This window comes from Medicago truncatula, chromosome 1 (assembly GCF_003473485.1).
Source record: "Medicago truncatula cultivar Jemalong A17 chromosome 1, MtrunA17r5.0-ANR, whole genome shotgun sequence".
NCBI classification, from domain to species: Eukaryota; Viridiplantae; Streptophyta; class Magnoliopsida; order Fabales; family Fabaceae; genus Medicago; species Medicago truncatula.
In genome coordinates, this window is record NC_053042.1 from 54,760,829 (window position 1) to 54,778,181 (window position 17,353).

At 31.0% G+C, this 17,353-nt stretch overlaps 1 protein-coding gene across 1 annotated transcript; it reads right to left on the bottom strand.

Moving 5' to 3' along the window:
- Positions 1 to 12,393: 12,393 nt before the first annotated feature.
- LOC112417167 (monooxygenase 2) lies at positions 12,394 to 17,214 on the bottom strand. The gene is made up of 6 exons (XM_024772322.2): positions 17,057 to 17,214; positions 16,325 to 16,471; positions 14,017 to 14,088; positions 13,652 to 13,817; positions 13,278 to 13,506; positions 12,394 to 13,037 (listed from the first exon to the last, which is right to left on the bottom strand). Exons 1-6 carry the CDS (start codon positions 17,134 to 17,136, stop codon positions 12,493 to 12,495), a joined length of 1,239 nt encoding a protein of 412 aa, XP_024628090.1. The 5' UTR covers positions 17,137 to 17,214; the 3' UTR covers positions 12,394 to 12,492.
- Positions 17,215 to 17,353: the final 139 nt, after the last annotated feature.

The window sequence follows — 17,353 nt, forward strand, 5'->3', positions numbered from 1 at the left end:
TGAATACACTATTTTTCACAACAATTTTTTTTATTTGATTTACGTAACAAGTTCTCGATAAGACATTCTTTAACATTTTCACAAACTAATTGTTGTATGCAACTAACACCCGCGGTTGCATGGAAATTGCGATTTGAATCCTCCACAGTATATTATTTTTATCTATTTCTTTTAATTACTCTCTCTTTTAGTTATCGGCTCATTTTTTTCAATTTTCTCTCAGCTTTGGCTCACATTTTTTGTTGCTGAAGAGAGATACTTGTGGAAGAGGATTCAAAACCTTTTTGAGCTTTATTTTGAATGTCGGTAGTGAAAATAATACTAAAAAAAATTAAAAATCAATCTTCATAGCTTCAATCAAAGGAACCTAAATCCATTGTTTTGTTTGTTTTGTAACTTATGCTTGTAAGATTCAAGACCCATTGACATGGGTATCGAAAATTCCTTATGCTTGTAACTTCACCTATTTCAACTCAATAATAATCTAACTTTTCTATTCCCATACTTAGCTACTAGTGATTCTTGAGGCTTTCCTAATCTCGGCATTCTCTGTTAATTAAAAAGACTCAAATCTGAAATTTCTTGAAAGCACAAATTTATTGGGTTTTTTTTAGAAATAAAAAAAAAATGTTGATGACGAGTTTGGTGATTTTTTTAACCGTTATCCAAAACCACCATCATCGCACAACAAGAGTGAGAAAACAGGATATGAGACAAGTGTGAGCCATAATGGAGAAGAAGGTGTGAAATATATGGTGCAGACATACCATCATAAAATGTGTGCACCTCTTTAATCTAATGGTCAAAAAAAAACTTTCCCATCATGGAAAATAACTTCCCATTCCCATGCTAAACTTCACCTAAAAGTATTATTTTAAATTGGATCTTCTTTAATTTATGTCCACTTCAATGTTCAACCTTTCGCGTTCAACTTACCTTGACATTATTTTTTAACTAACTACTCCCTTCGTCTCGCAATAGAGAAAATCTTGCATGGTCACAAGCTTTTAGACATATTATTTAGGCGCACACACATAAAAATACATTTTATTTCATTATTTAAAAAATAAACAGTACACTATTTAATTATTTTCTCTTTCTACCTTTTCTCAATTATGTATGTGTGTCTAAATTTAGTGTCCAAATACTTGTGTCCAAGTAAGTATTTTCCCTTGCAATAATCATTTTACAATTCTTCCATGTGAGATTTGACAATGTCTCTTAAAGTTACAAAGATAATCTCTTCCCACTAAGTTGACACCTCTTAGACTTATTCCTTATATTTTGATAGGATAAAGTATTACACCACATACTTTTACTTACTTTTACTTTGACAAGAAAATACTAATCGAACAAAAATCATTAATTAGGAAATTCAGTTATATTTTATTCCATGAGAAGATTTTTATTTGAGTAATGCGACAATTATATAATTTTACTAATTTAATAATGTTTTTTTTTGAACAGGCAAAAATGAGATATATTAATACGGACACCGTAATTGTTACCGCACAAGATGTGCCAAACAATCACAAAAATGTCAAGGTCCAAACAAAATTACAAACAAATCAGTTAAATACCCAGACATAAAAGCGGGCTCGACCACCACTGATGAGTGCCAAAACTAAATACAACATTACTAGCCTTTAACCACCACAACGAAGTTGATTTCACTTTATCTAGCAATTGTGGCACAATACTTTGTCTATTTCTAAAAAGCCTATCATTCCTTTCATTCCACAACACCGAAACACAAAGCAACCAAATCAAGTGGAAGAAAGACCGTCGCCCTCTCGAACAACCTGCATAATTAATAAATTGCTCAAAATGATCTGAAGTTGATCGAGAGTCGACACCTACCACGCCTAACCAATCCCGCACCATCGGCCATAATGCACCAAAAGTTGCACAAGACAAAAACAAATGAGAAACATCTTCGACAATCCCACATCCAGAAACACATAACCGCTCCTCCACAGATAGAATGCCACGATTTGCCAAATTAAGTTTTGTAGGTAACCGATCCCTCAGAAGTCGCCAAGCAAGGATAGATACTTTGAGAGGAACCTGTTTATGCCAAATTAAGTCCATATTATGGTGTAACTGGGGCTGCTCCTGTGATGTCAGCATGTCATAGACTCCACGTACAGAATACCCATCATCATGATTAGGTAACCAGAGCCATCTGTCTATCACTGATTCCTGTCGGAGCTTTGAAGAAGGAAAGTGCATAGACAGGTAGAGCAGTCAGGACGGACTTTAGTAGAATCAAACGACCACCGAAAGATAGGAACCGACTTTGCCAACCAGACAATCTAGATTTAATAATGTGAACGGATTTATGCGAGTCCAGGTACTTAAAAATGTTTATTTTATTATATGTGTTAATAATTTTACTAAATCCAATTAATTTTATCCGCATGCGCATCTATTAATTTATAGGTACTTAAAATATGATTTATTTTATTTTATTCATGTGTGTATTGGATATTTGTTTTTGATATAAGTTGTGTATTGGAATTTGCTTTGTTTTTCCTGCCGCTGTTATGTATTTCTTCTGTTTGCTGCACATCGGTTTCTTTGATTTTGATAACCATTAGGCATTGTTCCTAATTTTATTTAGCACACTATTGAGAGATTATATTTTATCTCTTTTATTTTAAATTGTATTTTTGTTGATAAAATAATGAATCTTTTTTATTTCGATTTATAACTTTTTATATATATTATGTCATATGTGAATTTACGATAAAAAATTTGCTCAAATTTTATAAAATTTTTGGCTCCACCACATAGGTCGGATGTGAAAAGGCTTTACCACTGCACCATCATGTTTGTTGTATAACAGTCTAAAATATACTATACATGTATGTAAGGGTACCCTATATGTAGCAGAGTTATATTTACAAATTATTTTTGAAAGAACATACTAATTTTTATTTTATTTTTTTGAAAGTAAAGAACATACTAATGTTATGTTTAAAAAAATATTATTATTACATATTATAATTTTTTTTTTGGGTTAATTAAGTTTTTAGTCCCTATAAATATTCACAGTTTTGTTTTTAGTCTCTACAAAATAAAATCACACTTTTTAGTCCTTCTGACATTTTCCTTAAGTATTTTAGGGACCAAAACTGTTGATGAATTTTTTTTACAGAGACTAAAAGTGCTGATGGAAAAATTTATAAGGACTAAAAATTCTAATGAAAAATTTTATAGGGACTAAAAAGTGTGATTTTATTTTGTAGGGACTAAAAACAGAACTGTGAATATTTATAGAAACAAAAAACTTAATTAACCTTTTTTTTTCTTTCTTCAGGGAATCTATTTATTTGCAAATTAAGTGATTTATAACATGTTATAGTAATAGTTAACTTTTAAATATAAATCATCTAGTTAAGTTCAATTCAATGTAAAGTTATATGACCGAATCATTCGGTACAATCTGATTCAGTGATGCAGTTCGACCAATGATTTAGTGGTTCGACCAATAATTCAATGACTTGGTATTTTTACCGAGTCGATCACGGAACTAGTTTTTAAAACTATGCTAGAAACTTGTGGCTATAAGACAATCTGCTATTTCTTAGCATAATCATCTGATAAAAAAAAAAAAAAAAGGGATCATTCTAAACAAGTTAGTCAACAAATCATCTTATTATCAGCTGAGCAAACTAAAAATTAAAGAAGCAAAAGGCTATAATCATCTTAACACACGACTTGTTAACTGAGCACTAAATTTTGCACCACGACTACAATACTAATTATAACATTCTTTGCAATAATTAAACAAAAAGGGTTCAAAAGAATACGTATTTCTTGTCAAAAGAAAAAGAAGTATTTAGCCATAAATGTATATATTGTTATATTTATATCTTTTCAGATCAGTTTGTTTAAATGTTTATCGCATAAATGATGGATGGCTACGTTGATTCATTTTGCAATTGACACCAAATCAAAGAACTCAAGGTCATTGTGGTGATTATAGTTGAATAATATGCTAAAGTGAGGCGTTGAATAATTGAATTAACCTTAGAGCATTTGCCTCTAGAGTAAATTTATGGCCCCCCTGCCTTAGGGACATGATAGAACTGTGTTAAAGATAGATTCTCACCGTCATTGGCAATAATGAAGCATTAGGCCAAAAACCTCTTAAACATATATAATTACAAGCACAAGTCAGAAAGGCAATTAACAATGTAAAAAAAAGGTGCAATTGAGAAAAAATATATTCCCTTTAGAATTTAGAATTATTGCAAAAACCTTTGATGTTGATCCAAAAACCAATATTAAATTCATTTGCTAATATTTTTTGTCCTACTCCTCAAACTCTCTTTTGTACGTATGCTTCTTCCTATTCACACCCGTTGTACTTTTGCACCGCTTAATAAAACCCTAACACAACCAATTTTATTCTTCCCATGCAACATTTTTAGCTATCTGATAGGGCCACAAATATACGGCTATGTTGGTTTTAGTATAAAAAATATCGCATCCACAGAGATCAATTTAACAAGTACTGCTTCTTATTGTTTCTATGTTTATCTAAGGCAAAACTCAAAATAGTTGGGTTTCACGCGTAAAATAAAAATAGATTTTCATTAAAATTGATGGGTAGTGTGCTCGTGATTTTCGAATATCAAACCATTAATTGATTCGAATCGTCAATCTTTGAACTCTCAACTTTTATTCGTGGGAAGGGAAAACGTGAGTAAAAACCCTTGAGACTTTGGATTTTGGGGTTAATTACGCGAAGGGAAGATGCTAGCACCCTAAACGTCTACGGTACTCCATAGGAACCTCTTGCCTAATTTATCTTGTGCTAAATTAATTTGCTTATTTAAAAATTATTGCCTAAAAGTCTAAGTGAAAGAATGGGGGGAGAAGAAGTATGTTTTTGGTTATTTTTATTTGATTTGGAAGGATTAACTTCTTTGGCTACATACCCTTAAAAGAAAGGGATCAAAACCAATGTAGTTCACCTAAAAAGGTTCTTTTTGGTGGGTTAGATTGATTTTAACAATTTTGGAAAACAGGTTTTAAGAAGAGATTAGAGGCCTCAAGGCATGAGAGAAAATAAGATGAGGTTGGTCAAATTTTAATTACAAGAAACTCAAGTCTAATATGGATATTAAATTGATTAAGCATTTGATTGAGAAAATAAAAGGAAAACACTTGGGGTTAAAGTCCAAGGTTTATTAAGAAAATATTTTTGACGTTTTGCATATTTGATTTTTTTGGAAAATGATTTTTCTAAGTTAAACGCAACGACGTAACGTAATAAAAAAAGCGAGAAATTTACAAAGGACGTTGGATCCCAAGCAAACTCTCAAGTAAGTGAACCTAAAATTACTAATAGTTTGATTTTAAGAAAAAATTTAAGTCTAATCATTAACCTAATAGTCACTAACTCATTTCGGTCCTCGATCACAGTTATGACTTAAAACGGTAAAAATAAAGTGTGGTGTCGGTGCCACTTCTCATTTATGGATATTTACAAGGGACCTAGATACATGCTAAAGTCTCAAGAGAAAATAAACGACAAGAAAAATAAAGTGCACAAATTAAATTACATCAATTCCTAAATACACACTAAAAATTAATGACAAGAAATTAAAATATGCATGAAATGATTCTAAATAATAATGCAATTATAAAGTAAAAACAATAAAAAAACAGTAAATAACAATTAAAAAAAAAGGCAAATTCTATGGTACACCTAATATATTTGAGTGTACCGGTACACCACTCTTTAAATTAATAGTTAAATAAGTTATTTTTTGAAGAAAAATATTATTTTTTATCATTTATAATTATAATAACTAAATCTTATTCATCAAAAATGTCAACAAAATAAAATTATTATTTTTTGAATATTTATCACTAATAATCGAGAACATTCATTATTTTTTATGATAATATGTAAAAAAAATTACTATAATTCTTATAAACAATGAAATGATGTTTTTTCTTATGAAATAATGTTCTATAAAATATAAATATTGAAAAATAATGTTTATTACATAAAAAATGATCGTTAATTTATTTAATTATGAAGCAGGAGTACCGGTACATCTCACTTTGTGATTGTACCGTAGAAGTTTCCTTAAAAAAATCACAATATTTTTGTAAATTTTAGAGAAATATTTTTTAAATAAAAGAGGTGCAGAAAGTAAAAACAGTGGTTAAAATAGTAAAACTGTAGAGAAAAATTAAAGGAAAATTTGTGCTTAGACTGGACAAATCTGGACCATCAGATGAATCAGAAGGTGTAGATCTGACTCCAGGGAAACTCATCACAGCCGCAGGATCAAAAGATCCAAAGGTCAGAAACGGAAGAATATAGAGACCGTCAGATGATAGATGGGATGGTTTAAAAAACGGTGCATAACAAGAAGGATGAGCAGGCGCGCATATTTGAACAAAATAGAAGCATCATCGGCCGTTGGATTTCAGATCGAACGGCCTAGCCCTGAGGATGCATAGAAACACCAAGAATTTGCATACGTTGGATTAAAATAAACAAATACACTATAAAAGCAAATTATACTAAGGAAAAACATAAACTAAAAAGGTTTTTTCTAAATTACCTTTGAAGAATGGTGGGTAATTTACCAACCAACCAATGAAAATGAGCAATTTGTTGGTAGGGTCAAGATAGATCATGGATACCACTTAAAAATGTGCTTATGTGGTTAATGTGTATTAGTTGAGGTAAATTATCCACCATTCTTCCATGGGTACCCTAGTTGTCACCAACTAAAAAACCTTTCTCTAAGTAAACCTTTAGAGAGAGATGCTTTGCAAAAAAGAGCTTCTTCTCCGATTGCCTACAATATTCCTGTGCGGTGGCTTGCCGGCCCAACAAGACGACGCCGCCGCGCCGGCGAACTCAACCGCCTTCTTTTTTAAAACAAAACACAAATTTCATCTTCCTTTTTCTTTCTGAATCCGAATCTAAACATAGATTTTGGAAAATCTTAACAAAAACTTATAGATCTAGCTTTCAGATTGAGCAAAAATGAGTAACGAAAATACCTCTTCTTTTACCTTTTCTATACGGTTCGTATCAGCTCCTCCTTCTTCCACGATACAAACTTCTTCTCCTCGCGTTTGGTTACGAATGGAAACAATTTTGGTATGCTTATGTTGAACTTCGATCTGTTTTGTTTCTGGACAGTGATGAAGGTTCTGGATCGTTGAGGATGGGACGCAAACGAGAAAGTTAATGTGATTTGTGATTGTTGGTTGTGAAAGTCGAATTGGTGGCTGTTTTGGTTTGTGTGACGATTTATCACTGTTCGGTTTTGTTAAAAAAGGATTCTGGAAAAAAAATGGTTTAGTGTTCTTGAGAGTTCATGATGTGTTTATATGATTTTGTGATTTTTGATCTGAAAATTAAGGAGAGAGGAATGAATTTAGGGTTTGTGCAGTGATTGTGCGGTTGCAGTGTCAGTCTCTGTACAGTGATTCCTCTCTGACTGCAATAAATGCAGCAGTATTTTTACTGCTGTAAAATAGGATTTTGGTTTAGTGGACCAATGAGCATGTGACATGTGGACAGGACTAAACTTGGACATTAAAAACAAAACAAAAGGAATATTAATATCACCGGTGAAAATGGACTTAAATATTTTAAAGAAAGAAGAAGAAAAAAAATGTGACATTAAAGAAAAAAACATTAGTAACCAAAAAAAAAAGAAAAAAACATTAATGAAAAATGGAAACAACATAAAAAGTGTAAAATAAAAAGAAAGTAAATAAATAGCATTAAATAATAATAAAGATCAAATAAATGAAATAATAAGTAAAATTGTACCTTTTGGTAACCAGAATGAGGTATTTCAAAATACCTTTCTGCTGAAATTTCGTTTGAAACAACGAAAATTCCCAGCTTTAAAAATACGAATAAAATGAATAGAACAAAGAAAAGTGATCAAAATTTGGGGTATGATAGGTAGGGACCAAAACAACAGTTTCCGTCGACCTCCGCCACTCGAGTAATTTTGTGCTAATTAAATAGTAACAAGAGAAATAAAACTTTTGTAGAAAATATTGAACAAGTGACATTGTTTTTCTGATTATACTTTAATTACCTTCTGATGTATTTTTGGATTATACTTTAATTACCTTATGAAAATATTGAAAGATTTTAGATTATATTTTAATTACCTTCTGATGTATTATTTATTTATTGTCGTTTTGTTTTAAAGTGCGAGTAATAAGTAAGATTTTTTTTTTTCTTCTTATTTATTGTCTTTTTTTTTTTTTTTTTTTTTTTAAATGCGGGTAATAAGCATGGATACAAACGCCAGGAATACTGGGACAGGCAAGATAATGATTTACTATTTGTTACGTGTCAACTGGGAAAACTGTCATCTCTCATGACATTTAATAAATCACGATGCTATTTGTCAAGATAGGAATATTTTCTAAGAGCAAACGATTGAGACATAAAGTGTTAACAGATTATATGGTGAAATTCTATCTTCTAGTGTGATTGATTATTGCTCTTAACAACCCATTGTTTCTTTGTCCATTTTGAAATAGTTGTTTGATATCATCATCAACCTCAACTTCCTTTTTTATTTTTAGGAAGTTTAAACCGAAAGTTTCTACCTATAAATGTTTCCATTTTTATCTGTCGACAATAGATATATTAATATCTTCTTTTTTTTTCTTTTTTTTTTCTAAGAAGATACATGAATATCTTGAAATGCCAAGTGTTGGTGTATAAATAACTTCGTTTTATATAAATAGACTCTTGTAAGGATATTAAGAATCATAAAAACCAGCAGTAAATAAGGATATCTTGCACAACACCTATCTTAACACAAATCACACGGCCACCTTTAAATCATTTGGATGAAACGATTCTTGGATGAACTCTAGATTACCACGACTCATGCATACCCTTAAAAACCGAAAGGTTAACACAAAAAAAATTCTGATTATGGTCACGAGCTACAACCCCACAACTTGTTGTAGTCTCATTGCACCATCCTCACCCCACTAAGCTTCAAGCAACCACTAGTCACAGGGGTCCAAGAGATGGACAAAGAAGCGTTACTACCAGAAGAGACGGGAAAAAACAGACAACCCTTTGGTGATTTATCTACATAATTGAAGCTTAAACAATCATAGTAGAGTTTTGGAACACCTTATTATTACTAGTCATCCACAAACATATGAAAGAGTCGTCACAAAACTAATCGATGATGGTTGTATTGTCATCGTCATGCATCCGGAGGTAATGCTGGTCCAAAAGAGCTCACTCCAAATCTCCATATTAAACAATGTTATACTTGTGTTAATTACTTATCAATCTGACACCTTTGGACATTAAAAAAAGAATGAAATGGATCAAAGTATTAAACAATAAAATAAAGTAAAAATTGAATACGTACACTTATTGAAAAAGATATCTAGACATTCCAACGGTTTAAAATCTATTTGGAAATTTAGGAGGGAAAAGTTGTGTGAAAAGAAAAGAATGAGGAAGGGAAATGAAATAAATGATAGTCCGTACGTCCATTTGGAAATATTTATCTCTCTCTTTTGCTCTTCTCCCCTCTCCCAAACCCTCTCCTTCAAATTAGAGAATTAGAAGAACAATGAGATATTAAAGAGAGATCATAAAGCATTCTATCAAATTCCCATTCAAACCATAAATATGATCACATTTAATTTCACTATAGTTCTATATATGCACATTCCATAAACCTCTTCAAAGATTTAGTGGCAAGTGTGTGTTGTAAACCTAAAATATCAAATCCAATTCCTACTCTCTGAATAAAGTTTGAGCCTATTTGACACTCAGACAAAACTTAAAGAATCAGTTGTCTCATTTTTTTTTTCTATAACTCCACCTCATTTGCTCATTAAAAAAAAAAAAAAAAAACTCCACCACTTTTTTTGTCATTTTTGTTAAATAGCTTAGTGTCTAAAAATTCATTTAAAATGTATAAATGGAGTGTCCGAAGTTCTAATCCCGATCCTTACATATATTATACAATATCATTTACCTACTGAGTTAATTGTATCTGTATTTAATTTTCATCATAATCAACTAACGTATACCCTCCGTAAAAATATCTTATAAAAGTTGGATATATACTTCACTAAATAATTGATCTGTTTCACACTATTTACCTTAATGTTGATACAAACATATAAAAATACTATTATAGTCTGACAGTCTGTTAAAATTTTAACTTAAAAGAACTATATAAATTTTCCTGATCGTTTCACCGTGATTAGGATGCATATGCAAACGCAGTACTCATGAGGGTTGAACATGAGTAAAAGGACTTCGTGATTGAGTCATAAAAAGTTTATATAAAATTTCTAAAGTCCATCCAACAAAGACAATATCATTGTGGGAGTTTCGGACAGTTCATGCAATAGTTGCCACACAAATATGTGACCTACCTCCCAAGATAGTGTGTAGTAACAACTAACAAGTCTTTTTATGGGCCATTAAGGATTTGGTTATATATCAGCATGTTTAATGGACAGTAATTAAACAATTAAGAATAGAAAGAAAGAAAAAAGACAAATTTGGTATTATTTCTTTTTTATACTTTATTTTTATTTTTATTTTTTATAATTCTTTCACTATCACTTGTTAAGATAGTAGCATTAAATACCCTATAACAAGGATAGCCTTACAATAGTTGGCATATTGTAATTGTGGTACTCTTAGAATAGGACAACCAAAAAAGTCCTCATTTGACAACCAAAATTAAATGAGTATTAAAATATGTCATTAGATTGAAATTAAAATAAACAGTTTAAAAAAATGAAAGATAATTCACTAGGAAACATGTATGATATCATCCCAACAAAACAAAATAAGTTGTGTTCATTGTCGAAGATATCTTTTATACGCCAAATCTCGATACTTGTTTTGTGAAATATTGTGATCGTTCATTATTCAGAAGAATCATCATTTTTAACTTAATTATTGCCTCATTCTCCTCCAACTGCAGTATTCAAATTCAAATTTAACAAATTGTTGTTATGAAATGATTTAGCATCATGACTAACAACATCCACAATGGAGTCGCTCATTTTTTGATACTTAAATGAAACTCGCATGTACGCATCACTTATATATAATTTTTTTAATAGTAGTACTTAATAAATACTCAATCTCTCCAACCTAGTATTTTACACAAATTTCTTAAATGGGACCCGCTAATCTACTATCAATAACTTTCTATCATTACATTTCAATTTTTTAATTTTAAAAAAGTATGGGTTCCACTTAAGAAGGTTTTAAGTGAAACTCTAGGTCTTATAAGACTTCATAAAAATTTCTCCCCAATGGAAGTACCTAATATGTACCGGATCTTAAATTGAAGATCCTTCCTTTAGGGATGGTCTAATATCTAATCAGATAGTATTCACCCCATTGATTTGGAATGAAAAATATTTTTGTAACCAATCCATTACATACAAAGCGGAATGTTGGAAATATATCTTGGGGTTTTTTAAATTTAACGTTTAATGGATTAGTCATTTTAGTTTTTTTAGTTCTAAATTGGTTATTTTCCGACTTTGTTAAAAAAAATGTTTACATGACCATTTAACATTGAGATGAAAGGTCCAAAAAGGTATTTATGACATCAAACATGATTACATAACTTACATATATTTTCATGTTATAGTTTTTCAATTCAATCTTAATTTTACAAATAAATATTTCTTCAACAACATTATAAATCAATTAATTGATTTTTTTTGTTACAATTAATTGATCAAATTTGTTTCAGATTAGAATTGAACAATGATCCTAATTTGGATCTAACAACTTAGCAATAAACGTCCACGTAAGCAATTTTTGACTATTAGATTTTGGTGAAATGTAAAGTATAGTTGAATTTAGGGACTCACCAAGATCAAAGCACATATATATTAAGGTTCAATAAACGTTTATAAAGATACTAACAAATCACCCACTAAATAGGTTCCTACAACAACAGGAGTTGAACCGCGGCATTGAAGGAGAGACAACTCCTTACCAACTTTCACTATCGGATTATCTTGTTTAAATTTTATTTTACATGGGAAAAGTTGAATAGCAACACAATAAAATATGATTGAGGTATGTACATTTTAAATTAAGACTCGTTCTTATCCAACTTCTTGTAATTTTCTTTATAAATCCAAAGTTCATTAAAATCAAGTTATGATTTATGGAGGTTTTGCATAACATGAAATTGAAGCAAAGGTAGTTAACTCAAATTATGGCTTGAACTGTCAATGTCATTTTGTCAGGTAAAGATATCTAGGAGATTTCCCACTGCAATGCAATAGAAAGCATTTCACAATGTATATTGAAATTTCAGGCATTTTTTAGATAACACAACTCATTTCTTAATTAACGGCAAGATGAAATGCGACATTGTGGACTAAGCATTATACAATATATATAAGTTTTGGTAAAAAAAAATATCATACAAGATAATTGTGTCACTACTCTAATTAAGGGCTATTTTTTAGTTTACCACAATCAAAATTAGATTTCTTCAATAACTGACTAGCTAAGTATGTAGCCAAAATTTTATCCCTGAAGAAGTTAACCAATTTTGAACCACTTTCCTGAATAGAACCCACAAAATAATTTGCAATAATGAGATCAATGCATCTCCATCTTCTCTCCTTTGCATATTTCTTGAAACCTTCCTCAATCCTTTTGTATTCTTCTTCTTCTTCTTCTTCTTCCTTTGGTTTCTTCGAAAAGGCCTCGGCTAAACACCTTGCTAAAACCACTCCATCCTCTAAAGCAGAACACCCCCCTTGACCAAGATCAGGTGTCATAGGGTGTAAAGCATCTCCAGCAACACAAACATTGCCTTTACTAATATTTCCCATCATAAGCTCCCAAGGATGTCTATGTCTCAATGGAGCTGATTGAAATGCATCTAATTCTGTGTTTTCTATGAAATGTTTAACATCACTTGGCATCTTCTCTAACTTGTTTAACACATATTGTTTTAGCTTAGCAGGGTCTTGTGCTAGCTCTTTATCTGTAAGCAAATGAAGTGCACAATCATTTCATTTTTTAGATTAATAATCGGATTGATTTAATCCCGATAATTTGGTTGAAACCATTTCATTTTATTAGTACTTTTTTATTTTTTATTTGCCGTTTGAACAAATTGAACTATGATTAGGTGGGTATTAATGTCGTTCTGTATTTGATTTTTAAAACATTTGTTGAAACAAAATATTTAATTTGTATATGGAAAAGAAAGGGTATTATTCACCTTGGTTAATAGGAGTCCATGTGAAAAACCAATAAACACTTTTCTCATCACATGGGATAGCCCCAGCCCTAAAACCTTTGCCAAAGTACTGCATGAACATTGGTTCAAGGTTGTGAGTGGTCTTCAACTCTGCATAACCTCTGGTTGCATATCTCCCTGTGTATGAGGCTTCCTTGAACCCTAACCATTTTGCCACCACAGAGTTTACTCCATCACACCCAATCAATACCTTTTCCACAAATTGCAAACAATAATTATTTTAATTAGACTAACAACTTGAACTCTCAAAGGAAGTTTTTATCTTCATATATAAATGTCACACACACATATATATATATATATATATATATATATATATATGGTTGTTTAATTACCTTGGTTTTGATGGTTGTTCCATCAACAAGATGTAGTATTTTGGAAAAACCAGATTCCTCAATAGCAACAACCTTTGACATGTACCTAATGGTGCCATTGGGAAGTTCATTTGCAAGGGCTTCCAACAATAAATTTCTTCCAATACACCGAACTTCACGGGCTCCACTATAGCATAAAAACATACATCATGGTAAGAACTTCATATCAAATTTAACAACTGTCCTCTACATATTAACAAAGGTATCCATAAAATAATAAAATGGAGGCATATATTATTTAGAAAAATTGTAACACTTCTAGAATTGTAGTAGAAATTTATAAAAGTATGGCGTGAAAGACTATATAATATGTTCAGTGCACTTACTACTTTCCTTTGTTGTCCATGAAAGACGTAGTTGATGTCTGTTGCCCCATAACCAAAGAAGTAGTCACATTCCTGCACTCCAATTCAAGTTATTTCGTTTCAGCCTCTTCTTGGCAAGGTCAAATCACTAATATATAAAAGTTTGGGTGGCCGTCGTCAAAATAAACTAAAATATATAAATTATATTGCATACAATACATTTAAGTTGTAATAAATCAAAAATCGATCATTCAAAATTTAAACTACATACTCCGTCTGTTTCACAATACTTGTCCATTTTAGAGAATAATTTTGTTTCACTTTATTTGTCACTTTCAAGTTTCAATGCAACGTTAATTATTAGTTTATCAATAATACCCTTACCTATTTATTGTAGAGAGAGAAATAATATAATGAAATAATAAACGAGTAAGGGTATTATTATAGAAAAAACACAAAGAATTTCATCAAAAATGACAACATTTATTTGATTCCTTGGTATGTGTAATTTCTTTAAAATGGACAAGTATTGTGAAACGGAGGGAGTAATATATAAAGTCGATCATTAAATACTTAAAGTGACACTTTACGCTTTTCGAGTGACTTAAAATCATCAATAATTGACTCGGAACTAATACATGCACTAATTTCCCTTTCAATATAAACTGACTTGTTATCTGCCAGAAACTCAGATCCCATCTTTTCTCTCAACTTATACTTAATAATTTTCATTGCTGAAAAGATCTTTCAATTGTGGCTGTAAAAACAGGAAGAGTCATAATAAGACACAACAACCTATCAATCAAGAAGTGTTTTTTGGTTTGTCAATTGGCAGTCAAATATGAACATAATTTTTGATTAGTTGATGATTGGCGAGCATCAAAAAGGAAATATTGAAGATGAAATGGTAAATTAATCTTCTCTTGATCACTAAAATTCATGGAATAATATTTTTCAACAAGAGTACATATCTATCCTCGGAAGACAAACCACAACTTAATGTCAACAAATCCATTGTTTACTCTCTAAATCTGCTATTTAGAAGAAAGGAGAAGAGGAAATGAAATGACATTGATAATTTTCATATTAATTGAAGGACATTGTGGTAATTTCCAAGGCATAAGTTGGGGTGGTCGTGGCTCCCCCTTCCCACCCTCGGGTTCCGGCAATGTTATAATGGATAATTAATACTATAAACCGACAATGATATTTAAACACGTCTAACTTCTTAACACATTAATTCAACATCCTATTTTCTTTAAGGGTCCTGCTAACCGGTGCCCCTGGGGCACTGGTTAAGCATACCATAAAAGGGAATTATTACCATAAAAGGAAACTGTTTTTGACTTTATTATAAATTAATTACACAATTTCAATACATTAACTACTATATAATTTACTTTTTCATATCCTTAACCAGTGTCCCGGGGACACCGGTTAGCATTTCCCTTTCTTTAAATATATTTTAGTATCACATCATCAATCTTATAGCATCTTTATTCTCACCACTCTCTATTTCTCTCTCAAGATAATTAATGTGTATATGAATATCTATATATAAAACATTTTCCTATACAAACTCGGATGATCAAAGTAGAGTTTATAGCATTTTGTCATGTACATGCATGCACGCACATGCACAAGAAACAAATTAACTATTGAGTCGTCACTTGAGGTATTAACTATTAAGGCATATATAATATTTAAAAGGCCAGCTGTGGTTATATTGTGAAGAGAAAAAAAACAGTGTTTGACTTATTTTTTCAAATTTGAAGGGCTAATTGTCTTATTGTTTAGGTTCAAAAATTGACGGACTTATATAGAACCAAAATGTCTATTCATTGAAGAAATATTTTAAAATATACATCCACATATGCACAAGAAACAAATGCAGTATACTGCCTAATTTTTTTAATACGTTTCAAACTAATTATTAAATTGTACTTATCAAATTGTATCAAGGACTATTGAGGTCTGTCGCAAATAATTGATGCGTAGTGTGTGTTCGATTCCAATGTATAAAAGTTTGTAATAAGGGAGAGATGTTAAAATATAGTTCTCAAGTTGTTAAAATTTTAGAAAATTTCTCCACAGCTAAATATTGGACTTATATGTGCTAATAGGCCATGTTAAAGAATGAGGTTACAAGTAACTAGATGATGAGAAAATGTTGATAAAAGGATTTGATGTTTTTTTAATAATAAAAGGATTTGAGGTTAAAATGCATTTTATTTTATAAATCTGATCTTTAGGGTTTAGTTTTATTTTTTATTTTTTCATTTTTTGAAACTGCAATAGGGAGAGATGTAGTAGTTTTTGTTGTACTTACCCATGAAGTTGTAGATGTTGGTGGCGGAGGATGGTTCCAACACCAACAACATCCAACGCCTTCCAAGCATTTTCCCATACCGTTAAAGCAAATCCACCAACTCTCAAGCTATCAGAAGATTCTAATACCAAACTTTCAATACCTAATCTGCAATAATCAATATTAGTATCAATCATATAGATGGATCAATTTCAATCATGCGTTCATCTTAGTAAAATTAGACTTGATTCTCCTAAACAAAATCTTAGTTCGAATCTTACACATGAAAAAAATGTGATCGAGATTGAAGACCCCATTAAAACTAGTCAGTTAAATTTGACATCAAAATTAATCATGGACAAAAATGATCATAAATAATTCGCACTAATAGTAGAGTAATATCTCCTAGGTCCATAATGTCGTATTCACGAGGATTAGTTTTGTCATCCAAAAAAGTTTCACAATTATAAATGGACTCAAATCTTTAGGTAATTTTTTGTGGACACCGGAGTTACCTAAAAATAAATATTATTTAAAATTATTTATCCAAAATTTTAAAAATTATAATACTAATGATGGTAGCAGTCGGCCAACCATAATCGATCAAACTTGGGCCATCGGAGCTCTGCCTTCAGCTGACCACCATAAACCATCATCAATGGTGGAATGTCAAATTAGTGTCTAGGGTGTATATTTATCATTGTTCTAAAAAAATATATATGATCACTATATAGATGTAGAGAGAAAGAGTACCTGTGAAGTCCCAAGGATGTTGTGAGGCCAGCAATTCCAGCTCCTACGATCACAATATCTTTTACAATCACAGTTTCCATTACTATTCTTGAAAGTTTTTATTATAATAGAAATAGAATGGACAGAAGCTTGCTATAGGTAAGGATGATGGACAGAAGTTTGTATATTATAATTGGGCAAAGGTCAAGGTGATGCAACACCACTGATATGCCATCAATAATTTCATTTCATGACGACATGACATACGTTATTTTCCTAAATAAATGTTATTTTAAGTTTAACAACTTTTCTATTAGT